The sequence below is a fragment of the Aethalodelphis obliquidens genome, unplaced genomic scaffold, assembly GCF_003676395.1.
Source record: "Aethalodelphis obliquidens isolate GAN/ISIS:26980383/991018 unplaced genomic scaffold, ASM367639v1 scaffold12, whole genome shotgun sequence".
Lineage (NCBI taxonomy): Eukaryota > Metazoa > Chordata > Mammalia > Artiodactyla > Delphinidae > Aethalodelphis > Aethalodelphis obliquidens.
Genome location: NW_020837956.1, coordinates 5,796,037 through 5,823,790, shown reverse-complemented (window position 1 = coordinate 5,823,790; position 27,754 = coordinate 5,796,037). Strand labels below are relative to the sequence as shown.

The 27,754-nt window shown below is 36.0% G+C and overlaps 2 protein-coding genes across 4 annotated transcripts in view; one reads left to right on the top strand and one right to left on the bottom strand.

Moving 5' to 3' along the window:
• The window catches only part of PIGF (phosphatidylinositol glycan anchor biosynthesis class F), a 23,571-nt gene extending 3,314 nt beyond the window's left edge, over nucleotides 1-20,257 (bottom strand). The window contains exons 1-5 of one of the 2 annotated variants that reach the window (XM_027113205.1): nucleotides 20,024-20,257; nucleotides 17,912-18,160; nucleotides 16,648-16,739; nucleotides 15,277-15,393; nucleotides 12,378-12,486 (exon numbers count right to left, since the gene is read on the bottom strand). In XM_027113205.1, coding sequence (XP_026969006.1) covers nucleotides 12,378-12,486; nucleotides 15,277-15,393; nucleotides 16,648-16,739; nucleotides 17,912-18,139 — 546 coding nt within the window. In that variant the 5' untranslated portion in view covers nucleotides 18,140-18,160; nucleotides 20,024-20,257. Of the gene's footprint in view, nucleotides 1-12,377; nucleotides 12,487-15,276; nucleotides 15,394-16,647; nucleotides 16,740-17,911; nucleotides 18,163-19,303; nucleotides 19,996-20,023 lie in introns of those variants that run through there. The other variant, XM_027113206.1, reaches the window with a different exon arrangement.
• Nucleotides 20,247-27,754, top strand: CRIPT (CXXC repeat containing interactor of PDZ3 domain). Of its 2 annotated transcripts, XM_027113210.1 has the most exons (6): nucleotides 20,255-20,376; nucleotides 22,382-22,447; nucleotides 23,206-23,260; nucleotides 26,419-26,522; nucleotides 26,842-26,930; nucleotides 27,481-27,754. In XM_027113210.1, the coding sequence occupies exons 1-5, from the start codon at nucleotides 20,361-20,363 to the stop codon at nucleotides 26,904-26,906; spliced, it is 306 nt and encodes a 101-aa protein (XP_026969011.1). In that variant the 5' UTR covers nucleotides 20,255-20,360; the 3' UTR covers nucleotides 26,907-26,930; nucleotides 27,481-27,754. The 2 variants fall into 2 exon arrangements, with proteins under 2 accessions (XP_026969012.1, XP_026969011.1); XM_027113211.1 differs by lacking the exons at nucleotides 26,419-26,522; nucleotides 26,842-26,930; nucleotides 27,481-27,754 and adding an exon at nucleotides 24,671-26,403 and having other exon boundaries at nucleotides 20,247-20,376.

Sequence of the window (27,754 nt, the reverse complement as noted above, 5' to 3'; positions counted from 1 at the left end):
GGTTAAGGCTTGGAACACCTGCTATTCAACATGTCAAGGAATCCATGCCATCAGCAAATTAAAATGTTGGACTGGCTTTGGAGACTGTTTGCTAGTGATGGACCAGGCCTTCCTGCTTGATTTTTTCTGAAATAAGCAGTCCTTAACTGTAACATAGTCATTTTTTAAAAGAGAATTTCTCTTTATATAAGGGCAACTTTCCGTAATAGGGAATGGCAAAAGGAGCTGTTGAAGGGAGTTGGGGAAGGTTGCCAACGAACAACCTTTCCTCAAGCAATTTCCTGCTAACCTTAATATTGCTTAAAAAAAATTAAAACTATCCTATGGCAACAATTCATTTTGACTTGTCAAACAATCGTAGCTTAATCACATATTTTCATAATTAGATCTTGAAGTTTTCCATTTAAAACTACTGTCTCACATACGGAGATGTTTCTATTTAACGTTCCTCATGCCACAAATAGAATTAAAAAAACACACCGTATCATCTATTGAAGAGACAATTCAACTGCGTTGCTATAAACATTTCTCCAAATTATGATAATCTGAGATGGCTCTATATATATATCTTGTTTTGTTTAAGGAAAATAGAAAACTCAAAGACATTCATGTAAAGGAAGTCACAAGTGATTACCACCAAACGACCATCTTCTTTTTATCCAGTTCTTTATAAATTTAAATTTTTTTAAATCACTAAACAAAAGAAAAAATTCCTCTTGCATAACAAAAGATAATATGGACAAAAGATAATGCAACTGGGTAAAATTATTACAGTTACTGTCAAAAAGAAAAACTAAAAAACTGAGTAGCTGCATCATGTGAAGAAAGTATCTTGCTTAGATTACTACTATTATCCTTTTTCTAAACCGAATGATTCCTTATATGTTTCAGCACTTAAAAAAAGGTCAGTGTTCTCTTAAAATAATCAGCATTAACAAAGGCCTGATACATAGGGTCTTGGTACACGTACTACCAATAAGTTATTTTTCTCTTAGAAATAAAACAATTTCACCCTAATAAGCTTTAAAAAACATCTTAAATAATACAGATATAACTTTTTTTCTGTTAAAAAATCAATATTATTGCTGGTTGAAAGACATTTCAAAATTATATAAGCTTATTTCTACCTGAAGACCACACTGGTTTCTTCTGATCAGGCATTACTATAAAACTCTGCTTACTTTTTAGGAAAGGAAAATGTACCAATATAAAGAGTTTGATATATTTCAGAGCATGTTGTAAGTAGTACAGAATAGTGATTAAGAACACTGATTTTTGGGACTTCCCTGGTGGCTCAGGGGTTAAGAATCCGCCTGCCAATGCAGGAGACAAGGGTTCGAGCCCTGGTCTGGGAAGATCCCACATGCCGCAGAGCAACTAAGCCCATGTGCCCCAGCTACTGAGCCTGTGCTCTAGAGCCCATGAGCCACAACTACTGAGCCTGTGTGCCACAACTACTGAAGCCCGCGTGCCCTAGAGCCTGTGCTCTGCAACAAGAGAAGCCACCACAATGAGAAGCCTGCGCACCACAACAAAGAGTAGCCCCCACTGACCTCAACTAGAGAAAGCCCCGGAGTAGCGACAAAGACCCAATGCAGCCAAAAATAAATAAATTTTAAAAAAAGAAAAAGCTCTCATTTTTGTATCAGACTGGATTTGAGTCTCAGCTCTGCCATTTGTTAAATATCTGACCCTGGGAAATTAATCTGGATGGAACCTAGGATACAACATGACGCAAAGGAACTTATTTACAAAACAGAAATGGTCTCACAGACATAGAAAACAAACTTACGGTTACCAAAGGGGAAAGGGGGAAAGGGATAAATTAGGAGTTTGGGATTAACATATACACACTACCATATATAAAACAGACAACAGGGATCTACTGTATGGCACAGGGAACTATATTTAGTATCTTACAATAACCTCTAATGGAAAAGAATCTAAAAGAGAATATATATATATGTGTGTATATATATATATATATATATATTCTGAATCACTTTGCTGAACACCTGAAACTAACACAACATTGTAAATCAACTTTACTTCAATTAAAAAAAAAGTTTAGATCAATGGAACAGGAAGAAAGCCCAGAGATAAACCCACGCACATATGGTCACCTTATCTTTGATAGAGGAGGCAAGAATATACAGTGGAGAAAAGACAGTCTCTTCAATAAGTGGTGCTGGGAAAACTGGACAGCTACATGCAAAAGAATGAAATTAGAACACTCCCTAACACCGTATACAAGAATAAACTCAAAATGGATTAAAGACCTAAATGTAAGGCCAGACACTATAAAACTCTTAGAGGGAAACATAGGCAGAACACTCTATGACATAAATCACGGCAAGATCCTTTTTGACCCACCTCCTAGAAAAATGGAAATAAAAACAAAAAAAAATGGGACCTAATGAAACTTAAAAGCTTTTGCACAGCAAAGGAAACCATAAACAAGACGAAAAGCCAACCCTCAGAATGGGAGAAAATATTTGCAAACGAAGCAATGGACAAAGGATTAATCTCCAAAATATACATGCAGCTCATGCAGCTCAATATCAAACAAACAACCAACCCAATCCAAAAAACGGGCAGAAGACCTAAACAGACATTTCTCCAAAGAAGATATACAGATTGCCAACACACACATGAAAGGATGCTCAACATCACTAATCATTAGAGAAATGCAAATCAAAACTACAATGAGGTATCACCTCACACCAGTCAGAATGGCCATCATCAAAAAATGTACAAACAATAAATGCTGGAGAGGGTGTGGAGAAAAGAGAACCCTCTTGCAGTATTGGTGGGAATGTAAATTGATAACAGCCACTGTGGGTTGAAAATAGAACTACCATATGACCCAGTAATCCCACTACTGGGCATATACCGTGAGAAAACCATAATTCAAAAAGAGTCATCCCCTCAGATCCAGCAAATACTGGATTTCATTGTTAATTTCTTCTTTGCTAGTTATTCGAAAAGCAAGTGTATCGTATGATTGAACTTATAAATGGAGAGATGACCCACAGTCATTATTCCAGACAGCATTCCAATTCTGCAGAAACCAATACTGACCCAGACAAAGAAATTATTGAAGGCACTAGGTTAAACATACAGATCTGTGTGCCATTTCTTTATGAAGATACCACATTTTGGATTTCTCTTTTTGTGAAATCTAGAGGTTGTGTTGCAATTTCAAGAAAAGGGTGGGACTGTATGAGACAATGACACTCTTTTAACAGATACATTTTTGGTGTTTTTCTTTTTAAAAAACTTTTCCTGGGGGCTTCCCTGGTGGCGCAGTGGTTGAGAGTCCACTTGCCGATGCAGGGGACACGGGGTTTGTGCCCCGGTCCGGGAAGATCCCAAATGCCACAGAGCGGCTAGGCCCGTGAGAGCCATGGCCACTGAGCCTGGCGCGTCCGGAGCCTGTGCTCCACAACGGGAGAGGCCACAACAGTGAGAGGCCCGCGTACTGCAAAAAATCAAAACAAAAAACAACAACAAAAAAAACCTTTTCCTGTTTAAGCAGTAAATGGTTAGGATTGTTTAAAAAAAAACAAACCCAAAAAGAGTCATGTACCACAATGTTCGTTGCAGCACTATTTACAATAGCCAGGACATGGAAGCAACCTAAGTGTCCATTGACAGATGAATGGATAAAGAAGATGTGGCACATTTATACAATGGAATATTACTCAGCCATAAAAAAGAAACAAAATTGAGTTATTTATAGTGAGGTAGATGGACCTAGAGTGTGTCATACAGAGTGAAGTAAGTCAGAAAGAGAAAAACAAATACCGTATGCTAACACATATATATGGAATCTAAAAAGAAAAGGTTCTGATGAACCTAGGGGCAGGACAGGAATAAAGATGCAGACGTAGAGAATGGACTTAAGGACACGGAGGGGGAAGGGTAAAAGCTGGGATGAAGTGAGAGCATTGACATATATACTCTACCAAATGTAAAATAGATAGCTAGTCGGAAGCAGCCGCATCACACAGGGAGATCAGCTCGGTGCTTTGTGACCACCTAGAAGGGTGGGATAGGGAAGGTGGGAAGGAGACGCAAGAGGGAGGGGATTTGGGGATATATGTATACATATAGCTGATTCACTTTGTTATACAGCAGAAATTAACACACCATTGTAAAGCAATTATACTCCAATAAAAATCTTAAAAAAAAAAAAGTTTACCAAAATGTGACCCTGGGCAAGTCCCCTAACCTTTCTGTGCCTTGGTTTCTCGTCTACAAAATAAGGATCACTGTAAAACTCACCTCATAGGGTTATTGTAATGATCAAATGAGACAATGTGATGTGTGATACTTATAACCATACCTATAACAGTATCTGGCACATAGTACAAGTGACCAATTAATGTGAGTTATAATTGATAATAATCTTTTAGTTCATATTTTTAATAGGCACATATGAAATAAGTTGTCATTATAATCTAGAATACCATCATTCCTCAAATATACCATCTCTAAAGCTATTTTTAAAATCCTGCCCAAATTTTAAGTACTTTAAAAGTATTTTAAAAAAATTACATCTACATATATATGGATCATGTTTGACGAGAAGGAAGCATGAATTCCATTAGATGGTAGTTGGATGTGTATATACACACATCCATATAATTTCAAGGGTTCACAGACTTGAAGCCCATATATGGACTCCTGGTTAAGAATCCCTACACTTGGAACTATATTCAATATCCTGTAATAAACCATAATGAAAAAGAATATGATATATATAACTGAATCACTTTGCTGTACACCAGAAACTAACACAACATTGTGAATCAACTACACTACAATAAAAAAAAAATCCCTGTACTCTTCATCACTCTACCCTAATAAGTATTTTTATTAACTGTTCTAGTTGGCCAAAGAAATACAATGACCTTTCACTTTTTGGTTTCAGAATTTTAAGGATCAATTTCAATGACGTAGATGGCATTTGTGTGGATTGAGAGTAAACAGTTTAAATACATTTTAATTATAATATGCACAATATATCAAGTGCAAATAGATTACATTTTTACTCCATAAAACAGCTAGTTTGGTATATCACTGACTATGGCAGTTTATAAGCTGCTGCAGGTTTCATCAGGTATTTGGGATTGGATAATGGTGACTTTTTTTGAAATTAGTTTAAAATATTCAACAAAAAGTTTAAAAAGCTAATTATATAAAAACATTAAGCTACTTTTAAAAATACTTTATATTTTACTTGGGAGCTTCACTTTGCTTTTCTAGGAAATGGCATGCGACATTGGAGTGAGAATGATCTGAGATGCAGGGCCAGGTCAGCCACTTACTGGCCATGTGACCTTTGCCAGGTCACTTAACACCTGAGCCTCAGTTTCCCAACTGCAAAACAGGGATAATAATACCTCTTGTACTTAAAACATGGGGCTCTTGTATTAAATGAAGTAATACTTAAAAATCTGTCATGAAAGCTGTAAAGTGCCATGCATCAGTATCATTCCGTATATTACATATTTTAACTTGAAAAAATTAAAATTACATGATCACTAATGGAAGTACTTCTTAGGTATTCTAATAGGTGATAATTAGAGCCTGCAGTTTAGAACAAATAAAATATTAATAGTTTATGAGCAATGTTATATTGTGCTGCAGGAAATATTCCCTTGCCCTTGTAATATAAGCATCTTTAGTACTTGCTTTTCTTACCATGAAATGTCTGGGGAGCATAAAGCTTACAAGAGAAAACTCTCAAGAGCTATATAGCATATGGCATTATATTAACCATATGTAGCCTTACCACTGAAATAGACGGGTGATTCTTGCTCCTAGCTGTCGTTTTTCATAACTTTTAAGAAGTATAAGTACAGAAACTGATTTTAAACCAACCACTGGTAGGCATTTCTATCATTTTTAAGAGTCTCCATTTGAATGGCTCTGTATATTCAAAACTATTTATTGAGAGCCCCTACTATAAACCAAGCAGTTAAGGGGCAAACTAAGATTATTTAATTTTTTAGATAAATTTTAATAACACAAACTTTAAAAAATATGTTCAATATAATTTTTGGAGAGGTATGTACTATGATAGATATCATGGGAAAACTGACCTATCTGCAGATCAAAAAACCTAGAAACACTTAGAACAACTCACAACCATTAGGATTACTGGCTCTTTCAGATAAAAAAGGGAGATAAAACCCAGGCAGTTCTAAATTTCAAACTACTTTTTAATATGTTTTGTTTATCATGCTTACCACAAATTTACATTTGCATGACTGATAGAATTCATTTTTAAAAACCTACTTTCAAAATTCTACTGGTTTTAAATGATTATTTATATTTTCCTCTGAATTTGGTTTTAAGTGATGTGTTTTTCCAGACATCCTTAAAGCAAATGCTATTGTCTGATGTAGGAATACACGTACAGATGAATCTACTCATCTGGATACATCTCTCTAGTTGTAACTCTTCCCTGTGCCATGTATACCACACCACTCTCCTGTGACTAAGAACACAGATTTAGGAAGAGCTATTTGTGGAGAGGTCCACAGTCTCCAGGCTGGAACTTCTTGTCAAAGTGACGATAAATGGTCCTTGGCAGGACCATGCAAATGAGTTACCTTAGCCAGCACTCTTCTCCCTCACATGAAAGTTCTGCTAGCAGATCATTTTCAACTTCACTGCCCAACAGTGAACCCACCTTTTAAATCCAAAACCATTTTCTATCAGTTACGCATTATAGTTTTTTTTCCATGCTCGAAATATGTAACTCATATTTCATATACATTAATATTTTATTTTGGTCTGTCTAAAATACTGTATAACACCTTTAGCATCAGAAACACCAATTAACCTAAAAATATGCACCCTTCAATAATTAAATCCATAATCTTAGCTTTATCCCTCACTCTGTCATTATTTGCAGTGATTCATTTAATTATCCTTATGATCTCCAGCTTCAATTTATGAAAGTATTATCTGTGGCATCTGTGACTTTTAAAAATGAATATATATGTTTCACAGATATTAATGTTTTAACCTGATAAAACCAGAGAAGACAAAAAAGTTTTTAAATACAACAATGCCTCATTTATCTGGTATCTGATGGGAACAAGTACAAATATTTTTAAACAACTTAAAATTGTTTTCAAGACAATCTCAATCCATTTTGCTTTTTAACTTTATAAGAAATAAATATGCTCAGAAGAGATTTGATTCTCTGGGTCAATTCCATTTTGGAGACAGTAGCATGGAAGTCTAGAGTTTAAAGATATTTGTTGGTTTTCTAGGTACAAAAGCTTCACATCTTAGCTTCAAATACTCTCCTACAAATGCATTAAATTTTATGGTCTAAAATACAAACACTACCAGAGTGGTCACGGCACTTAAATGAAATTCTCACGTGAAGAACGAAACGCAATGTAATAACTACTCAACCTTTTCCCCCCAAAATCTAAGCTATGGCCATTTTTTAAAAAGAAAAGCTATGTTTCAGAGTCTCCAGGGATAAAGAGAATCATGGTGTCTTGGGGCGCTGGATCCTGAGTCTTCCTCTAATCAGCCAAGAAATGTTGAACAAGATGTGTACTCCTCTCCTCACACTTGGCTTTCTTTTGTGTAGAAGTGGGACTGAACTCTACCTTGCACTAGGGTTACCAGGATTAAGTTGCCTCTGTTGACAGTGCCAAGCCCATGCCTGGTACATACACAGACAGATACAACGTTTTCTTTCTATTGCCATCCGAAATGTCAGACAGAATTGAAAATTACATGAAATCCAAATACCCTAAATACCTGAATACCAGGGAAACAAAAAGATGATTTAACAATCCACCCTACCAATTTAAGGATTATCGGGCAGCATGAATACAATAAACTGAGACAGTTAACATGCTCTAACACTTGGAGAACTCAAACAATGGAATTTGCAGGGTTTTTTGGTAATGCTAAAGAAAACAGTCATTAACCTACTCCTTTTACAGGTCATAAATGCCTATAACAGTAATTAAGCAGTAACTATGTGTCAGGTTCTGAACTAAGTACTTTAGAAGGATTATATTATTTAATCCTCACTAGCAAGTGGCAGAGCCAGGATTTGAACTCAATAATCTGATGCCAGAGCTCTTAATCATCCTGTTATCTGTCTACCTATTAATAAAACATGTGGGTTTAAAAACTTCATGGTAAATTTCCTTTGCTCAGAATAACCAACAACAATTCCCAACCTCCCGTTAATTTTTTTAATAACATGAAATACTAGCCGACTTTTGATAATTAAGACATTTTCCAGATGAAAAGCTCATAACCATCTATTCTGCAAAATATTTAGAGCATATTAAATCTGAATCTAAATCACAATATGAATCTAAATTATCATTACCACACAATTAAATTCCAGTCCTGGTAATATTTAAGTATCTGTTATAACTTACACAGAATATGTATTTTGTACACAGTAAGAACTCAACAAATATTTACTGATTAGCTATTTTTACAGCAGATAATGCATCAAATTATAATGTACAAAGATCTTCCATGGTCAAAATATTCATTTTGTCAGTAACTATAGCTAGAAGCTTTCTCTGGGGCTGAAGAAGGCTGTCTGGGTTATGGGCAATTCAAATGTTTATAATGTAATAATTAAGGCAAGGAAGAGAAGCAAGATGACTTTCAATTATTTTTAAAGAAAACAATAAAGATGACCAACAACATAGTGGGCAGCCACCGACCACATTCTCTTTCACCCAATTCTCTTGCTGCCTCCTAGAAAGGGAAGGCTTCCTCCAACTATAAAGATACTATAAAGGTATCTTTCGTCATTTGTCATTACTTAAAATTATTTAAAATTCCTATTAGTAAGTGAAAAACATTTTTCATTGAGGTTATATATTTTCAATGGGCCTTTCTAGTCATTTAATGATGAAACAATTTAAAAAATATAAATATTCTTGAAATTGCTCAGTACAGAACTCACTTCATTATAATCTTATGTTTGGCCTCTGGAAATTTTATACGAAGTCAGATTTGAATTCAAAGTAGAAAAAATGGAACTAAACATGCAAAAGTTTTTGTGAGGTGGATGGTATGTGTTTTTAAAGAAAGTATAATTGCTTAACCAGATACCCTTGTTTCTCTGACTGAAACATCAGTAAAACCAGATCCCAATCCAGAAAAGCCTGCTTTACCACAAACATATCAAATCTTTACTGGGCTACAAGGAATAGAGAACTAACCTCTCTTCCTAATACTATAATATTACAGTTTAGATAATGAAGTATATATAGTTATCTTCTCGTGAAATTTTACTCGAGAAGAATCTCCATTCTGAGGTGACGCCATGATCTTTCATTTGGTTTATTGTTTCTCTGGCAGATTCTGTCAGCACCATGAGCCACACGGAGTACTTATTCTGTAGTGAGGTTTATGAAGAAAAAAACCAAAACAGAACCAAAAACTTGTTCACTGAAAATAAAAAGTGAACAAAAAAGATGCCTCAACATTTCTCTAGTTTATCAGTAAATCATTGCTAAAAGGGAAAGGGGCAGGTGATTATTATATGAATAAAAGATGATTAATTATACATCAATTCTATTATTTCACCAACAGTATCTATCATAATTTTAAAAGATGATAGTGAATAAGTGGGTCATTAACTTGGAATACTTTAAAAACAACTCAACAGTAAAGATGATTAAACAACCAGTAATATTCCAGTCAAATGAAACATTCTTAATGAAGACCAACATTTGTTACATATTAAATTAGCTAGTTAGAAAACCTTTTTTTTAAAGTCAATAATTCAAATAGAAACTTTATATTAATTTTAAAAGTCTGATACCATTAATTTGGATCCGGCTCACCTCTTATTGTAAACAAGAACTGAGGTAGAAAAATGAGAGTCAGTAGCTAAAAGCCCAAACAATCGAAAATAGATAACTGAATTGTAAATAATCAAAAAATATATTTTCTACGGAAACCTAAACCCAGATTGTACAAAGGGCATCTACTCCCCATAATTCAACATCTATTTCTGCATAGTCTTATAAAGAGAAGATTTATACAAGTGTAACATATCAAACTTTTACACTCCAAAATATTCCATCTATACGCAAACTAACATGTTAATTACATAGTACCTTACCAACTCATAAGCTGAGGGCCAATGGTGCTTTATATATCGATACTTTGTATTTAGATTTAATTGCATATATCTGAAAGTAAGGAATTAAAATACAATTTCCTGTGTATACTTTTCAATGATTTTGATTGTCCTCCAATTTAGAAATCACTGACACTACTGAATGAAATTAAGTTCCATAAGATTGTAACTTGAGTACAAATGAATCCCCATTTCCCAGTGGTCACTGAGATGGCCAAGAAAATATAAAGGAAACCTTTATTAATATTATAACCTTGGGAAGGGTATCAGTGACACCACACACCCCAAACCTCCAGGGATTTCCATAACATATAGTAGAGAAGGGCAAACCTACCAGACTTACTGAATGTAAAAGAACAACTCATTTGTCTAGGAGACACAACATCTAATAGAAAGCACAAAGAATGGACTCAAAAAGTAGGCAGTTAAGTGCAAGACATATAATTCAGATCCCTCAAGGGCCTTTGGAAAATGACATACATAGCAGAGATTTAACCCAGCCACTTATTATCTAGGAATTTACACTAAAGAGAAAACTGGAGGGACTTCCCTGGTGGCGCAGCAGATAAGACTCCGCACTCCCAATGCAGGGGGCCTGGGTTCCATCCCTGGTCAGGGAACTAGGTCTCACATGCATGCCGCAACTAAGAGTTTGCATGCCACAACTAAGGAGCTGGTGAGCCGCAACTAAGACCTGGTGCAACCAAATTAATTAATTAATTAATTAATTTTTTAAAAAAAACCTAGACAAATCTGCAAAGATATATGTTTTATGATAATCACAATAATTCATAATAAATTAGTAATAATGAAAACTATAAATAATCTAAATGTCCATTCATAAGAAATTGGTATATGATTTTACCCAAATAATGGAGTATTATAATGCAAATTTTCACTGACATGGAATGAGCTCCATAATATGCTGTTGAAGGGAAAAAAAAGATTAAAAATAACATGTGTGGGCTTCCCTGGTGGCACAGTGGTTGAGAGTCCGCCTGCCGATGCAGGGGACGCGGGTTCGTGCCCCGGTCCGGGAAGATCCCACATGCCGCGGAGCGACTGGGCCCGTGAGCCATGGCCGCTGAGCCTGCGCGGCCGGAGCCTGTGCTCCGCAACGGGAGAGGCCACAACAGTGAGAGGCCCGCGTACCGCAAAAAATAAATATAAAAAAAAAAATAATAATATGTGTATTATGAATAGTTACACACATGAAGAGAGAGCTGCAAAGATTACCACCGAAACACAAATGGGAGTTGTCTCTGGGTGGCTGGCTATTTGATAATTTTTACCTACTTTTTATAATTATTAGTATTGCTTAAATTGTCTAAATAAATATATACTGTCTTTGTGATCAGAGAAAAAATCTCTTCATGTTGGAAAAAGAAAGTATATTTATTTTTTAATACCACAATTGATTTGGGAGAAATCATCTTAATATTTGGAAAAATCCATTAAGATATAGATTCAAAGATGTTTATCATAGCACTGTTTATAATAGTAAAAATAGTACTAAATGATCAATAGTGAATTTTTAAAATAAATTTTGGAATAACTATATAAAGGTTTACTATGAAGCCATTAAAAATTACAACAAAGATGTATCCATCACTAGCTCAGTGACCTTGGAATATTACATGTCCTCTAGGTATCAGTTTCCTCATCTGTAAAATGGTGATAAAAAGAACACTTATAGTATTTCCCCTAGCTTATTAGCTATATCCTATTGTCATAGAAAACAAAAAACCTGATGTTTATGAGCTTCCTCTAATATCACAAGCCCCTATTTCAAAACCTACTTTGCTATATGCTTTAAGAAAAAAAAAATCTCAAAATCAACATTCAGTTTGGCTATCAATCAAGCTAAGAAAATATGAATCTAAGACTACAAAGGCAATGTATATCAAAGTTAAAAATAGGGAATTCCTGAAACTTCTAGGCTATTAAACTCCTATACATATTCTCAAACTAAGCTTGTTTATTCACCTATACATGTAGAAAAAAATAGTGTTAGAAGATAGAAACAGGCTGATCTGGATGCCTGTGGCACTGAGACAGGCCCTAATAAATCACCCAGATTACAGTGACAGAGGGAACTGGCAACCCTACTTAACTAAACGATAAAACAATTTAAATACACATACTCGTTAGCTTCATCAGTTTTACTATCACTGTACAAACATCGACTTTGTTGCTTTGAAGAGTTGAAACCAACCTGCCATGGTCTTCCCCAATCGAGTGGAATAGGAAAGGCTCCAAGCCATGTTCCTAGAAAACTAGAAACTGTAGTGATCTGGAGACTATTCTCCCAAATGGATGTAACCCTATAAAACACAAATATATAAATTATTGGTGGTATATATCTTAGCTGCTGGGGAATCAAACAAACAGCATAAATTAACACTATACATATATATATGTTGTTCATTTAAAATAAGCATCGCAAATTGACACAAATATTTGCCATGAATCATTAACAATTAATTGGTAAGAAGATATAAGTGTTTTTCAGCTGGAAAGGTAATATATGCACATAGTGAAAATCAAACAATACAAAAGATTGTCTGCAATGAAAGCTAAGTCCTCCTCTCACCCTCATCATCAACTCTGATTCCTTTTCCCAGAAACAACTGCTATCACCAGCTTATTACATATCCTTCCAGAAATATTTTATACATACACAAATAAACACACAATTTTGTTTAGAATGATATGTGCACATCTGCATATATACACACATATATGTATATATCCTTCAAAACAAAACTCAAATGCACCATTTTATAAATCCAGTTTTGCTGTGTGTTTTCCCTTGTTAACAGTTTTACTAGTATTCTACTGTCCAAAGGAAGCAATCACAAAAGATCACATATTATATGATTCCATTTTTATGAAATGTCCAAAATACGCAAATCTACAGACAGTAAATAGATTAGTGTTTGCTTAGGGCTAGGGGAGGGGGAATAAGGAAGTGGCAGGTAAAGGACATCGAGTTTCTTTTTGAGGTGATGAAAATATTCTAAAAGTGACTGTAATGATTGTTGTACATATCTGTGAATATAATAAAAACTATTGAATTGTACACTTTATATAGGTGGCATACATGGTGTTTGAATTATATCTCAATACCGTTTAGAAACCCATCTCCCAGCTATCTCAGTTCCCCTCACGTATATGAGCCTCACCTTCCACATCTGTCTTAGCTTTCCAACAACCCTCCTTCATAATAACTTACAAGAGGCAACCCTTCCCACATCTACTTCCAAAAGCAAATTTCAGGTTTTGTCCAAGGAAAAGTGCCATATTTATTAAAATATTTATGCAATTCTTAACCATTTAACATGTATTAAACTGTCCTGCCATTTTTATTAAGTTCCTACATTTTTTAATGTGTTACTGACGAAGTTTTTGAGTGTTATGCCCCATCCCATTTTTCCCATAAGTTCTGTGTTTCTTATTGCCCAGTTTTGCATAATGCAAGGATTTTTAGGAATGCATATGCCATCTTATAGCAGAACTGACTATAGAATCAAATGACAGTATCTCCCCCAAGTACACCATTAATGCTATTATCAGAAACAGAATTCAAAGCTGGATAAATCACCAATCCAAACCAATAAGGTTTCAACTGATTTTCACTGTTTAAAAATGTCAAACTAAAATACTAAAAGAAATTAATGCCATTTGGGATACTATGGTAACAATGTGGGAAAAAGTGTTCAATGTGACACTTTTGTTTTCTTGAGACTTTATGAACACTAGAAGATGGTTCTGAAGGGGAACAAACAAACATTTCAAAAAGAAAAAGTCAGTAATTTATGGAGCCTAGCTACTCAGCAAGCATCCTCTGCTCCACTTGGGCTGTTCTCTTCCAAATCACATAAAAATACCATGTTCATTTCAGTTTCTATAGTTTCATTCATCCCATAGCACGGGGTGTCTCCCCTTCCCACTTAGTCTTACCAAATCTCTTACTCCTGATCCAAGTCCTTCATAGATCATCCCCCCATCCAGCTCATTCTTCAGTGGTCTCCTACCCTACTGAGTTCCTAAAACTTCATTGTTCGAGTTACACAAACTTAGTCTTATGTTTTTGTTCATCTCATCCTTGCCCCTTGAATGTCCAAGATCCTCATGGAGACAAGCATAGCTAATACATCAGACTCCACACAGAGTTTGCATAACACAGAGCACAGAGTTAAGGGCTCAAGAAGTTTTTGCTGCTGGGTGATAAACAAGACAAAATCATGGGCACCAAATAACTTTCTAGTTTTCTTAGTTATAACTCAACCATTTCTGATACAAATGATTTCACTGCCTTCCAAGAAGTGAAAATTTTAACTTAACGATGCTGAAAATACATACAGCTGCTAAGGGAATAAAATCCTGTAAAGGGCTTCCCTGGTGGCGCAGTGGTTGAGAGTCCGCCTGTCGATGCAGGGGACACGGGTTTGTGCCCCGGTCCGGGAGGATCCCACTTGCCGCGGAGTGGCTAGGCCTGTGAGCCATGGCCGCTGAGCCTGTGCGTCTGGAGCCTGTGCTCCGCAACGGGAGAGGCCACAGCAGTGAGAGGCCCACGTACCGCAAAAAAAGAAAAAAAAAAATCCTGTGAAACCTGCACTCGGATGTCTCACCACAAAAGAGGCTGAACAAGAAACTATAGCTGTTCCAATAAACATTTTTAGATGGTGAACCCCAATTCTACATTATAAGATGTACAGAAGCAATTTGATCTGTAGCAATTTTATCACAGTGATTAAATTATCCCCAAGGAGGGGTTTTCAAAGTTTTCTTTTGGTAACAGAAACCTTTTTTCAAGCAAAAAGCTAAGTGGAATTCTACCATACAAAAAAAAAAAAAAAAAAAAGCAGAGCTGATCTTGCTAACGTGGAGGGAGAGGCCTATAGTTCTGCCTGCTTGGGTCTCCCTCAAGTGCATGCCACCCTTCCCTGGCCCCCGTCCCCAGCTGCAGTGGGCCCTTACAGCATCACTGAGAAGCATACAGTGCTGAGAAACACTCAAGGAACAATCAGCAAGCTGCCATGAATAGAAAAGTACCTCATTAATTTTTTTTTAAATTTCAAACATCACTAGAATATAAAATTCAAACTTACCCATTTCTACTGAAAACTCTTAGCCATGCTTTGAAGTTTGGTCCTAACAAACATAAACAAGGTACAGTAGTAAAAGTGGACAAAGTAACTGCGAGTAAAAATGTTTCCAACGCCAACCTAGGAAAAAAACACTGTATTAATTTTTTCTTAAGTGTTAAAGATGCATATACACACACATGTATAATCTTTTTTACTTAAATAGATTTAGTATAAAACTATTTTCTTACACTTAGAAAGGTAACATGAGTCTTACCAAAACCATGACTATAAAAAATGTTACTACCAAAATGCAAGCTATAAAAAACAATCTAGCAAATATTTGTCTTTGATGATAGAGTTCAGAAGTGTTAAATGCCATACGATAGATACTGAGACTGTCCGTTGCAAGAAAACCCATTTCTAGATCATTAACTTTTTCCTCAATAGTCTCTGGAACTTTCTCTGCAATTCGTGGTTCAAATTTAGCTTATATCGGAACCACTTGGAGAACTAGGTAAATTTGTTTCTGACTAAGGCCTGAGAATTTGAATTTCGATAAAATGCGGATGTTGTTGGTTTTAGAACCACAATTGGAGAACCACTGCTCCAGACATTCATTCTACTCTAAAATGGATTACAGAGAAATTATCATTTCCCATTACAAAGGTCTTGTCCTCCCCACTCTAGAATATAATTACCTGTTAATCTAGTATGTGTATATATAACCAGGTATATATATATATGTAAAACTATACATATAGCTGTGTGTGTGTGTGTGTGTGTGTGTGTGTGTGTGTGTGTATGTATTGCATCACTCATTTCAACATGATCATTTATCACTGCTAAACTGAACTTTCCCAAACTATAATGGAACATTATATAAGACATATTAATGAATTTGGCTTTCACTAATTCAAAACTGTTCAGTTTTGAAAAGGTGTTGAGTTAAATTTTACCTTTAAACTATAAACATTAGCTTCTACGTAATTAAGTACAAGAATCTATTGACTTTTCTTAAGAAAACAAACTCTTTTCAAGCACTTCAGAATCACATTTACTATTTATAACTAATTTATATGTATCATTATAGTCAGTTTCCTTAGAGTTTCTAAGGGCCACACACCTATTGGTATGTGACAGTTTCTCATCTACCTCCCCCTTTAAGCAATTGCATGACAAAAGGCTACGTAATAGGAGCATTTAATGAATTAAGTTATTCCATTGTCTTTTAAAAAAATAACACTACCAAGGGCAATGATGTCAGTATCCTTCTGTGATCCACTGATTAAACACATCATGTTTTTTCTCTAATCACCAATAGAATTAGCACTTGGTTTAATAAACGACTGTTTTAAAATATAGTTGGCTTAAGGTAAAAAATTTCAGACTTACTCTATTAGTGGTGCTCCATATAGAACAAAAATTACATGAAAGGCAAAACAAGACATAAGAAAGTAGATACAGCATTTCAAAAATCTGGTTACCTAAAAAAGAAATGAATAACTTAAAGAATCAAGAGAATGACTAAAGGACAGCAAATGATTTGATTTTATCTACAAATACAACTTAGCCCTATAACGTGTGATACAGCTGAATATTCTTTGGATCTGCTCCTGAAGTCAGATCACATGTTCTTTGCACACCACTGTAAAAAAGCCACAAGACAAAAATCGATCCCCATGTTCCACTCACCTAACCAACAGCAGAATCAGAAAATGTTTTTGTTTCTATGCTAAGTATTGAACTCTGTTGTTAATCAGTATTTATGAAATATTTACCAATAAGTGTGCTAGGATACAAAAAAACACAAACACAGTCCTTCTTGTGTGATGATACATGAAATATTTATAGAAAATAATGATTATAATAATATTTTTTCATTTTAAAACAAAATTCCTAGGAAAACTGGACCAAAGAAAAGCACAATATTAAATAATTCCCCAAATCATATTCATGTTACTATATGATCCACATAAAAAAAGACCTGCATGTCTGCAAATCAGTGTGTGGGACCTACTTGAGTTCGAGCTCAAGAAGATCTAATAATAAAACACACAATGAGTGTTTTAAATCATAGGGCAGTAAATGTGTTTTAAATTACCTAATAAAGAACATACACATAGTATTGAATAATGTTAAGTGAGGACTTTATTAATTTAAATAATAGTCAAGTGTTACACTGTAGTGAATATTCCAGAAAATAGATTCCAATGTCTGAAAACTTCAACCGCTATTTAGTCAAGGAAGGCCAAGCTTGAAACAAGAGCTTATTTTGTAATTTATGAAAAACCCATTGTCTTTCAGAAATGCAAAAGATGAATGAAAATAAACTGAAATGTCTTATAAAATAAGATTTAAAGGTGTGATTGCTGTATTTATATATATTGCTACACTGAAGATATATTTATCTTCCATGATGACATGAAACATGACTATATAGGTTCACAATGCTATTCTATCCAATTAACATGGCAAGAATCTATCAAACATTGTAGACAGTCTTCCAGCAAGCAATAGGCTACTGACTAGAAAAAAAAAAAATCAGCTTCTTTATTCACTGTAAATAACCCAATAAGTACTTGACTAATACTTTATTCATCCAGTAATAAAAACATTACCTACATCTAAAAATCAGTTGTCAAGAAATAAGTCTTACCTTGTATGATAATGAACTTCTTTTAGAAGATGCATTTGGTTTCACTACTAAATACAATACTAAATTGACGGCAGTTACAGAAACAGAACAGATGCACAACCATGTCAAGTGTGTTTCCAGTACTGAGAAGTTCTCCAAGAAGAATGATGGAATGAAGATGCTTAGGATAATTGAAAATATGCATAATAGATGGACATATAGTAGTCTCTTGATGTCAGTATCTTTCATGGTGTTTTCTTGAGTGGCTATCTAATGAAAAACAAATTAAGAAAAGAGCATAGGCAATAATGACTTTTTCCATTGTCCTAAATGCTCCAACGTCTAAAAACAAGCCATGAACCAAAGTCAATTTTCTATGGGCAATAATGTCACAGTGTCAGAATATAGGAAGATGCATATATGTAAAAACTAATAGACTAATATAGTATAAACAGCTCACAGAGCCTGAAAAAGGACAAATTTACTAATTTCTTAAATATTTGTGTCTAGTTTCTGTAAAACAGTCATGTGCAAGGACTAATTAAGCAATTCGGTTTGTTTCTTTTTGCCAAAATCAGAGGTGAAAACAAACAGCATGTGTTAATGATTTGCCCTGTTGGAAATATAAGCTATGCTTTCTAGAAACCCCATAATACAATTTGGCTGAACTGTTGGCATTTTTATCATTATGGACCCTTGTCTAACATCACAGTAGTTCACATTTTCCAACAAATGCCAAGTAACACCAGGTACACACTGGAATGGTGGCCAGTGTTACCAAGAAGCTTCAAAGAACATTATGCTAAACTAAGGAGTCCCAGTACTGCAAAAATACCAAAATGACAATGTCAGTTACACATGCCAGATTCCAACCAAAAGCAGAGCATGAATGGAAGGTGGAAAAATATTTACGTTCCCTCTCTCTCTCTCTCTCTCTCTCTCTCTCTATATATATATATATACATATATAAACACGTTATTTTATATATGTATGTATTTACAAATTACCTAACAGATAGCTTATACATAGTATTGACTAATGTTAAGTAAGGACTTTATTAAAGTAGTAGTCCACATGTTACACTGTGGTTAATATTCCAGGAAAAAAAAAATATATATATGTGTATATTTTATAGACACACACAGAGCGCCCACTGGGGCAAAGGGGCGAATCCACGCCTTATAATAACACTCTCGTTTAATTCACACTATATTTTTACAAGGCAAACACTTTACTGATAAGGAAACAGGCTAAAACAGATTAGGAAACACTCCAAGGTCCCAAGCTCCCAAGTGCTAAAGCCATTTCAAAACCTAGCCTCTTTGATACAAAGATACGCACTAGGGTTCGAGAAAAGAATGCATGGCAAGAAAGGAGAAAGGAAATGTTTCTCACAGGTCCTAGCCTCAGCTGAGGGGCTGGGAAGGGAATCCAGAATATAGTCTCTCAATAGACACACCTTCAGATATTTTTCTGGGACACCCTCAGAATCGCAGCTGACTGAAGCAGATCTGGACCTAAGACAGTGAATGGTACCCAAAGTCGGATGCTTGCTGAATGACTGAATGAATGAACGAACGAATGAAAAGTTGGTCCAGTGTTGCCCCTCCTGAGAAACCAGCCCTGTGTTGGGCCCTGGCGAGCCCAGGAGGACTCTCGTCAGGTGCTTCCTCGGGTGGCCAAGGCCCCGGCCTCCACGGTCTGACCTGGCCCGAGTCCTTAAGCCTTGCAGCGGGAGAGAAGGTTCTTCTGAGCGGCTCCTAGAGGAGCCTTCGCGGGAATCGAGGGACCTTAACCTGCAGCTCCATCCCAAACTGGGTCGCTCCGAACTCTGCCCAAGCCTCAGCCGACGGGAGTGTAGGCAACGAGGGACGAATTGAGAAGCATAATCAAAGAGCACAAGCGTGGAGATCGAGAGAAAAGAAGGGACAGACACAGAATGTCGGACCCGAAAGAGGCCAGTCCATCACCGCAGCCCCTGGGTCACGCAGGAAGGGCGGCGCTGGAGGGGCCGGCAGGCGTGGGCCGCACGGACCGGCCGGGGGCAGATATTCCCGGCCAGTTGGGTAGCTGGCGGAAGTGGCTTGCAGCGCCGGGAGGCTCGCACACCCCGAGCCTCCGGCTGGGCTTACCTAACTCTCCCGCCCGCGGAAGAGAACGGAGGGTTTCTACCTCCCACCATCAGGTGTAATTGGGACCCTGTGCCTTGCGCAGGCGCAGGCCTGTGGGGAGGAGGCCCAAGGCCTCACAGCCAATCGCAGAAGTGGAGAGGCGGGCCAAGAAAGCAGCCCCGCCTCCCCACTCGCGTTTATTCCTCCCGGGGCTTTCCAGGTGTTGGATAGGCGGGGCGGAGGGCGGAAGGGCCGGAAGTGGATTTTCGTAACCCGGAAGGGGAGTGCTTCCCTGGCTGTATTGTTAACTTCTTCCAGCTGCCGCTCGTCCTGCGGCTGAGGGAGTGGTCGCGGAAGGATGGTGTGCGAAAAATGTGAGTTAAGGAGACTCTTCTGCGGGAGAAGGAGGCTGGGAGAACCTAACTGGAGTTCCCCGGGAACTTTGCTCTTTCTTTGTTTTTCCTTCGGCCACAGGTCCTTGATTCTAGCCTCTGTCCTCCTATACTGCCCTTTGACCATTCCTGCCCTCCCCAACGACCGTATCGTCCTGTATTTGCATTCAGAGTGGTCTCAGTTTTGCACCTCTGTTTATTTCCGTTGCTTCCCATCAACCCCGGGTATCATCCTGAACTGCTTCTTGACGGGCTTCCTCCCTTCACAGACCCGCCGGGTTGGAATGGATCTTAAAAGTCACTTCCACAGCATCTGGAGTTGATGGATTTAGTAAATAAAAGTACCGGACGCCCAGTTAAATTTGAATTTCAGGAAAACAACAAATAATTTTTAGTGTAAGTATGTCCTATGCAATGTTTGAGACTTGGCTCTGTTTACTGCTCCTCACTACAGTAAGTGCTTTGTCCCAAAGCACGCACTTTCAGGACATTCTTTACTAAAAAAAAAAAAAAAAAAAAAAAAGTATTCATTGTTTATATGAAATTTAAATCTAACTGGGTGTCCTGTATTTTATCTAACAAACCTAAGTCAATATCCCATCCAATGGCTTAAATGCTCTTTGCATGAATGCATAGAGGATTGAGGCACAGGGGTAGGAGAATCTCACCACCTTCAAAGCAGTCTGTGTAGATTTCACTGGCTTTTAGAAAAGTCTTTCCTCCCTATAGTTGCCATCCAGTGATTCTAATGCCAACCCTTGAGATTTAGAAAATATCTTATGGTATTTTGACCTCACAAACTGGTTATGTGTTTTAAAAGAGCTGTCATATCCCCAAATCCCTTTTTCCTACAGCTAGATATGTCTGACTCTTCTGTGACAATTTCAAGTCCTCTTATCCTGATAATTGTCTAATTAATATGATCCACTTTGTTTATATCCCTATAGTATATAAAACTTGGAACATAGATGCCCTTGAGTTTGAATCACAGTTTTTATATTAAGTGAAAGAATGACCATGGATGGTTACTTTAATAAATTCTCAGGGTGCAGAGAATAATTTGGGATTTCTATATTTGGAGCCTGGCATTCAGGAGGACCCTCCTCAGTGAGGCCTCAGCTTACCTTTTTAACTGCATTTTCACTAAGCCTTACCGTTTTCACTTCAGCCAAACCAAACAATATTTTGCCTGTATGTACCCTGAGTTTTCAATGCCTTTCCCCAGGATGTGTCCCTTATTGAGTTTACCTTCATCTTCTTTTCTCCTCTTTCTTCACAGTCTCATTGCCACTAACCCTCTCTATTGCCTTCCCCACAAAGCTTCACTGGATTTCCCTAGCCAAGATTATTTCTTCCTCCATGGAATTTCTCCTAGTACTTGAGCTCTCAATTGTCATACTATTTACTTTCCAGCTTATATTTTAGTTGAATAATTCTTAACTTTTTTTTGGTTCTCTGAGCCCTTTGAGAATGTGATGAAAGCTGTAGACTTAACATAGTTTATTAAAAAATGGATATACAAAAGGTTTGTGTACAATTTAATCTTGTTCATATATTTCCTAAGGTCTACCTGTGAAACTCAGGTTAAGGACTACTATTAGAGAAATCAGTGTGCTATAAATTCCTTGAAATCTAGAGCTTTATCTCATTTGTTTTATTTTTATCTGTACTTTGTACAATGGCTTATACATCAGAGATGCTTAGTAAATATTTATGGAATGAATAGATTTATCAGATTTGTTTAAAGGATCCATGTACAGAGGAAGCCTATTAGAAGCCATACTATTATCCACAAATTTTACTGAAGTCAGCTATCCATTGCCCATAGTTAATATCTTAAGTCTCAGTTCACTGGCCCCGACCCCAGCATTAACAGGCTTGTACATAATATGACTGGTGATGCCATCGCGAACTTTAGGCACAATGTAGTGTATTTATTAAATAGTAAACACTAATCTCCCTTACTTTTACTGTCTTGTTATAACAGGTGAAAAGAAACTTGGTACTGTTATCACTCCAGATACATGGAAAGATGGTGCAAGGAATACCACAGGTATTTTTCCTTTTAGAACATGGAAACTGAATCAGATACTTCTGTGAATAATGTTTTCACTTTTACATTATTTGTAAAATGATATGTTATGTGTACAATGTATTTTATCTGTTAAACATTAAGGAATACTAGATACGCCAACAATTTAATATCTTTTCTATTTAGTTCTCTCAGTGACATGTCAGGGTTCCTAATTTGATAGGCAGGAGATAGCAAAATATTTAAATGATTTTTAAGCAATGAGTATATCACAGTAATTGATTTGATTCAGCTTAATTAGAGTTAGTATTGAAAGCCCCCTCTCCTCACCTGATTTTTATATTCTTGAACAAATTATTTAAATGTTTTCACTTTCATAATCATTAAATACAGTGAAGATGTTTTCAAAGGGAAGAAAAAGAAACATTTTTACTGTATTCAAGATCAATGGCACCAAAGTAGCGGCATCTAGAGTTTACATTAGATATATGTAAATATAGACCCATTCCTAAAGTCCTACTTTGAGTTTGAGAAATAAAATGATTGCCTTTTATCCAAATTTTTATTTTCCTAGTAAATAATTGTGTGGTTTTTTTTTTTAAGTAGTGTCTTTGAAACCTGGTACTAAATGAAATTTTTTAAAATTTTGATATAGGCTAGTCTGCTGGTAGGAGGTCACAAAATGAACTTTCTAACTAATTGTTAAATGTTTCATGTATGTGTTAATGTGTGAAATGTGTAGACATAGCACACTGAAATACATGTATATTTCAATGCAGAAAGTGGTGGAAGAAAGCTGAATGAAAATAAAGCTTTGACCTCAAAAAAAGCAAGGTAGGTATAAGAGCATCTATAAAGCAGTCATATTAATTTGCACTCTTTTTAATATTAAGTGTATTGGAATGAATTTGTTTTGCCTCATTCTGTTGTGATAAAACATAGTTAGATAGTTCCAAGCATGCACAACCAAGCTGTCTGTTATAACCTGCTGATTTCACCCTGTTCATTTTCACTGTATCAATATATAAAGATATTATACATTATTTTTATAATTTCACCAGAAAGCATGACTTATTTTTTCTAGTTCTTAATTTTCCTGCAAATCAGAGGCCGCAGAGAAATGTGGACAGGTCATGAGCGCTGGAGTCAGACCTAAATTTGAATCTAGATTTTGTTACTGTCTAGCTCTGTAACCTTAAGCAAGTTAAACCAGTTCTAAACTTTTCTGAACACTACTTTTTTACCTAGGAATAGGGATAAAAATGTCTCCCACCATAAAAACAATTTTTGACACCATACTCTATTATATCCAGTCTTAAAAATTCCATGAATCCTTCCAGCTGCCGTCCAATTTCCTTGCTTCCTTTTACAGAAAAAGTTTTCAAAACCCTTATCTAGATGGTACTTTCTCAGTGTCCTTAAGTTTTATTTACTCCTTCAGCCGCTGTAATCAGGCCTCCATCTCCACCACACTCCTAAACCTACTCTTGTCAAGATCGCAGGTGACCTTTAAAACTGATGGCTACTTCTCTGTTCTTACCTTATTTAACCTTTCGAAAACTCTCTTTTTTGCAACACTTTATTCTCTTGTCTTTGAGATACCACACTCTTCTTTCCTCTTAACTCACTAACTGTTCCTTCTCAATTGAGTGCTTCTGGTCTCAATCCTAGACTTTTTTTTTTTTCTATTTATAAATTTATGATCTCTCCTCAAGTGACTTTAGTCCAATGGCTTTAAATTCAAACTGTATGTTAATGAATTCCACATGTATATCTCAGTCCTGACTTTTCTGAGCTCCAAACATATATCCAGTTGCCTCCTTGACTTTTCCAATTTGATATCTGACAGGCAACCTCTTTTTCCTTCAGTCGAATCATAGTCTTCTCATCATTGCTCTATGGTCCAATCTAGCTGTGCAAAACTGGAATCCCTAACTGATTTCTTAATTTCCCTCACTTCCCATATCCACCAGCGAGTTCTTTGGCTCTACCACCAAAATATAGCCTGAATACACCTGCTTCTGTTCATCTCACTGCTATTACCCTCTTCTAAACCATCACAGTTTCTTACTTGGGTATTATAATAACTTTCTGTCTCCCTGCTTCCTCTCTGGTTCCCTATAGTTCGTTCTCATAATAACCAGGGTGGTCCTTTAAAGGGCATGTAACTCCTTTGCTCAAAACCTTGCATTGGTTTTCTTTTTACATTGAATAAAAGCTAGGTCCCATACCATGTTCTTACAGAGTCCTCTGTGATCTGGCCCCTCCTGCCTCTCTGACTTCCTATTGTGCCAACTCCTGCATCAGATATGCCAAGCCCACTCCCATTGGAAGAGGTTTGTGCTTACTACTCCCTCTTCCTAGAATGCATCGCTAAGAGCTTAACAGAGCTGGCTCTTTCTTGTTACTTGGGTCTTAGCTGAAATGTCATCTCCTCAGAGAGGGTCCCTAACCAGCACCTAAACTAATGTCTTCCTTCCTTCCCCTCATGTCCACCACAGTATCCTCTCTGAATTTTCTCTACAGCAGGTATTACTATCTTAAAAGTGTGGTTGTTTTCTTACTTATTATCTGTCTCCTCTCACTAGAATGTCAGATTGATGAGGGCAGAGGCTTTGTCAAGTTCATCTTTGGTATTTAATAATAATAATAAGGCTTTTAATACGTAAAATGCCCGACACATAAAGGTGCTTATTAAATAATGGGTATAAAATAGCATGATAGACTTAAACTTCAATGCATTGTCACATTATGTATTGTTGACTGACTTATTGATGTCTTCTAAGACCACGAAGTTATTATTGACCAAGTTGTTATGTTTTACAGAGTGTATAGTTTTAGGTACTTCCAGTTCCTTTATGCTCCCAAACTTACTTCAGTGTCATTAATAAGTAGCTATTACTTTTGGGTATTTTAAGTATCTCACTTTGGAAAGTGTACGTAAGATTTCTGAGACATTAAAATGTACATTTTAGAATAAAATATGGTTTTAAGAAAAAGCAATCTCTAGACATGTAGGTCCAAACAAATTGAGCTTATTATTAAAAGGAAGAATAGTGTCCACTCTTAACTTCTCTTGTGGGAAGTAAAGTGACATTCTTTTGGATTTGGAAAAATTAACCTTTAAAAATGAGCTGTTGTATCATACCCAAGAGAAGAAACCAGGTCTAGGACAGTGTTGGTATTCAGTATATGAGTACGGTTACAAAAAGTTATTGCCAATTTAATGGGAAGTATTTCCTCTAAAGTTATTTTGCCTTCCAGTCACTGTAAGGTCACATTTTTTTTAGTAGAAACTTTTTTATCAAAAGGGATTGCATCAGTTAATTGAAAATGTCAGTTAAAGTGGGCAATCATTAAAAGATACACATACTTTATTTTAAGTCAAAGCACATAACTGTACATGCATTCATCAGTCATTTGGCATTGAGACAAGGCTTTTTGAATATGAGTCTACTTTATAATTTTCCTTACATTAATCATAACCAGAATATATATTTCCAGTATCTTTAAGGTAGAGCAAGAACTGACACTTGTAAGGTGCCAAGTCCTTCCACTTAGGATTTTTCCTCAATTTTTAAGTTTTCTTACCCATGCCTAATTCCATAGCAGTTTTAATGATTCACACGTACCTGGTCATCCTAAAGTATTCATTTAGTTTTTAATATAATCAATCACTCTTTGTGTACTCTCATTACATGAGTTTCCTTAATATTATATCACATGAATAGATTGACAAATACAGCTGTTATAAACAGGTTTGGGATTACATACAGCTGACTCTTTACAAGCATACAGCTTACATGGAAGGGGCAGAAGTGTGGAGACATATTAAGAGAGTAGCCAGTTAGAAGAGTGCTATGCCTATCAATTGTAGAGCTTGATAGAGGGAACAGAGAGCATGAATTAATCACATTTGTTACTTAAGTGAGGTTATTTAAGAGTATTTCTATTGTATTGTACATTTTTCTTTCTTTAAAAAAAAACTCTAGATTTGATCCATATGGAAAGAATAAGTTCTCCACTTGCAGAATTTGTAAAAGTTCTGTGCACCAGCCAGGTTCTCATTACTGCCAGGGCTGTGCCTACAAAAAGGGTAAGTTTCCTTTAATACCATTTTTGAATTCATATCAAACCTACTTCTTTTGATACTGATTTGGATAACATAGTGAAGGAGTAGCCCTTCGTAAATTAGTCAAATGCTCTTTTTTCTAAGGCAAAATAAACTTAGAACTTGTCCTAGTTAAAAGTATATATTTTCTTTTTTTCTTTTCTGATGCTGTTAAATTATGTTTTAAGCTTCAGGAGTGACTTAAATAAACCAAATCATTTGTATTGGTTAGCTAGTAGATTAGTATTATTAGTTATTATTAAGGTTTGATTACTTACATGAGTTTTTTGTTTGTTTGTTTTAGGCATCTGCTCTATGTGTGGAAAAAAGGTTTTGGATACCAAAAACTACAAGCAAACGTCTGTCTAGATGTATTGAAGTTTCTGGCTTTCCGTATGATTTTACTTTTTGCTTGAATTTTCAAGGCATAATATAGATGTTAAAGTTACAAAATAACATGTCTTAAGACAAGTTTAAACCAGGGAAGTAGATTGGTATTCAGTTTTGTGCTCTCAAGAAGTTCTGAACAGCAGCAGTGTAACTAGTTTTTGCCTTAAGTTTTTATTTTCCTTACAAACATCTTATTGAACTGGGATAAGTGACAAATTTAACGAAAAATATTTTCCCAGTTCTGTATGCACTTTTTATTTATCATTACTCATGTAATTTTTATTATCCTTTCCCTCTACTTTATAGATATTGCAAAAGTGTGAGAAGGAGGTTATTAATATCTGGCTTTGAACTTGGCATCCAGATTTGGAATTTTTCCCTCATTCCCTTTTGGTTGCATAGTTCTTAGGATCAGCAGTCCCTTAATTAATTGCAGCTTCATAAGGCATTTAAATATCTGAGATCATTATTGCTAAATAGTTCCTTAAGTAATTAGCCCAGGCCCAAATCAAACAAAAGTTGTATTTATGTTATTTTTTATTTGTTCTTGAAGCCAAAGTGCCAGTATCTTTCATATGAGAATGGGAATGCAAGGAACACTCCACACAAATCCAAATGAATACACTGGATTTCAGAAAAACACACATTACACATATTACCTTGAATTCAGACCATCATGAAAGCCAGGAGAACAGTGTGCATCCGTGATGATGTGTAACGAATGAATCACCATTCCTTGGGAAAGCGCTTTGAAGCAGAAACCAAACTTCTTTTTAACCTCCTCCTCTTCTCCTTCCCCCACCAAAAATAAATAGACTAAGCAAACA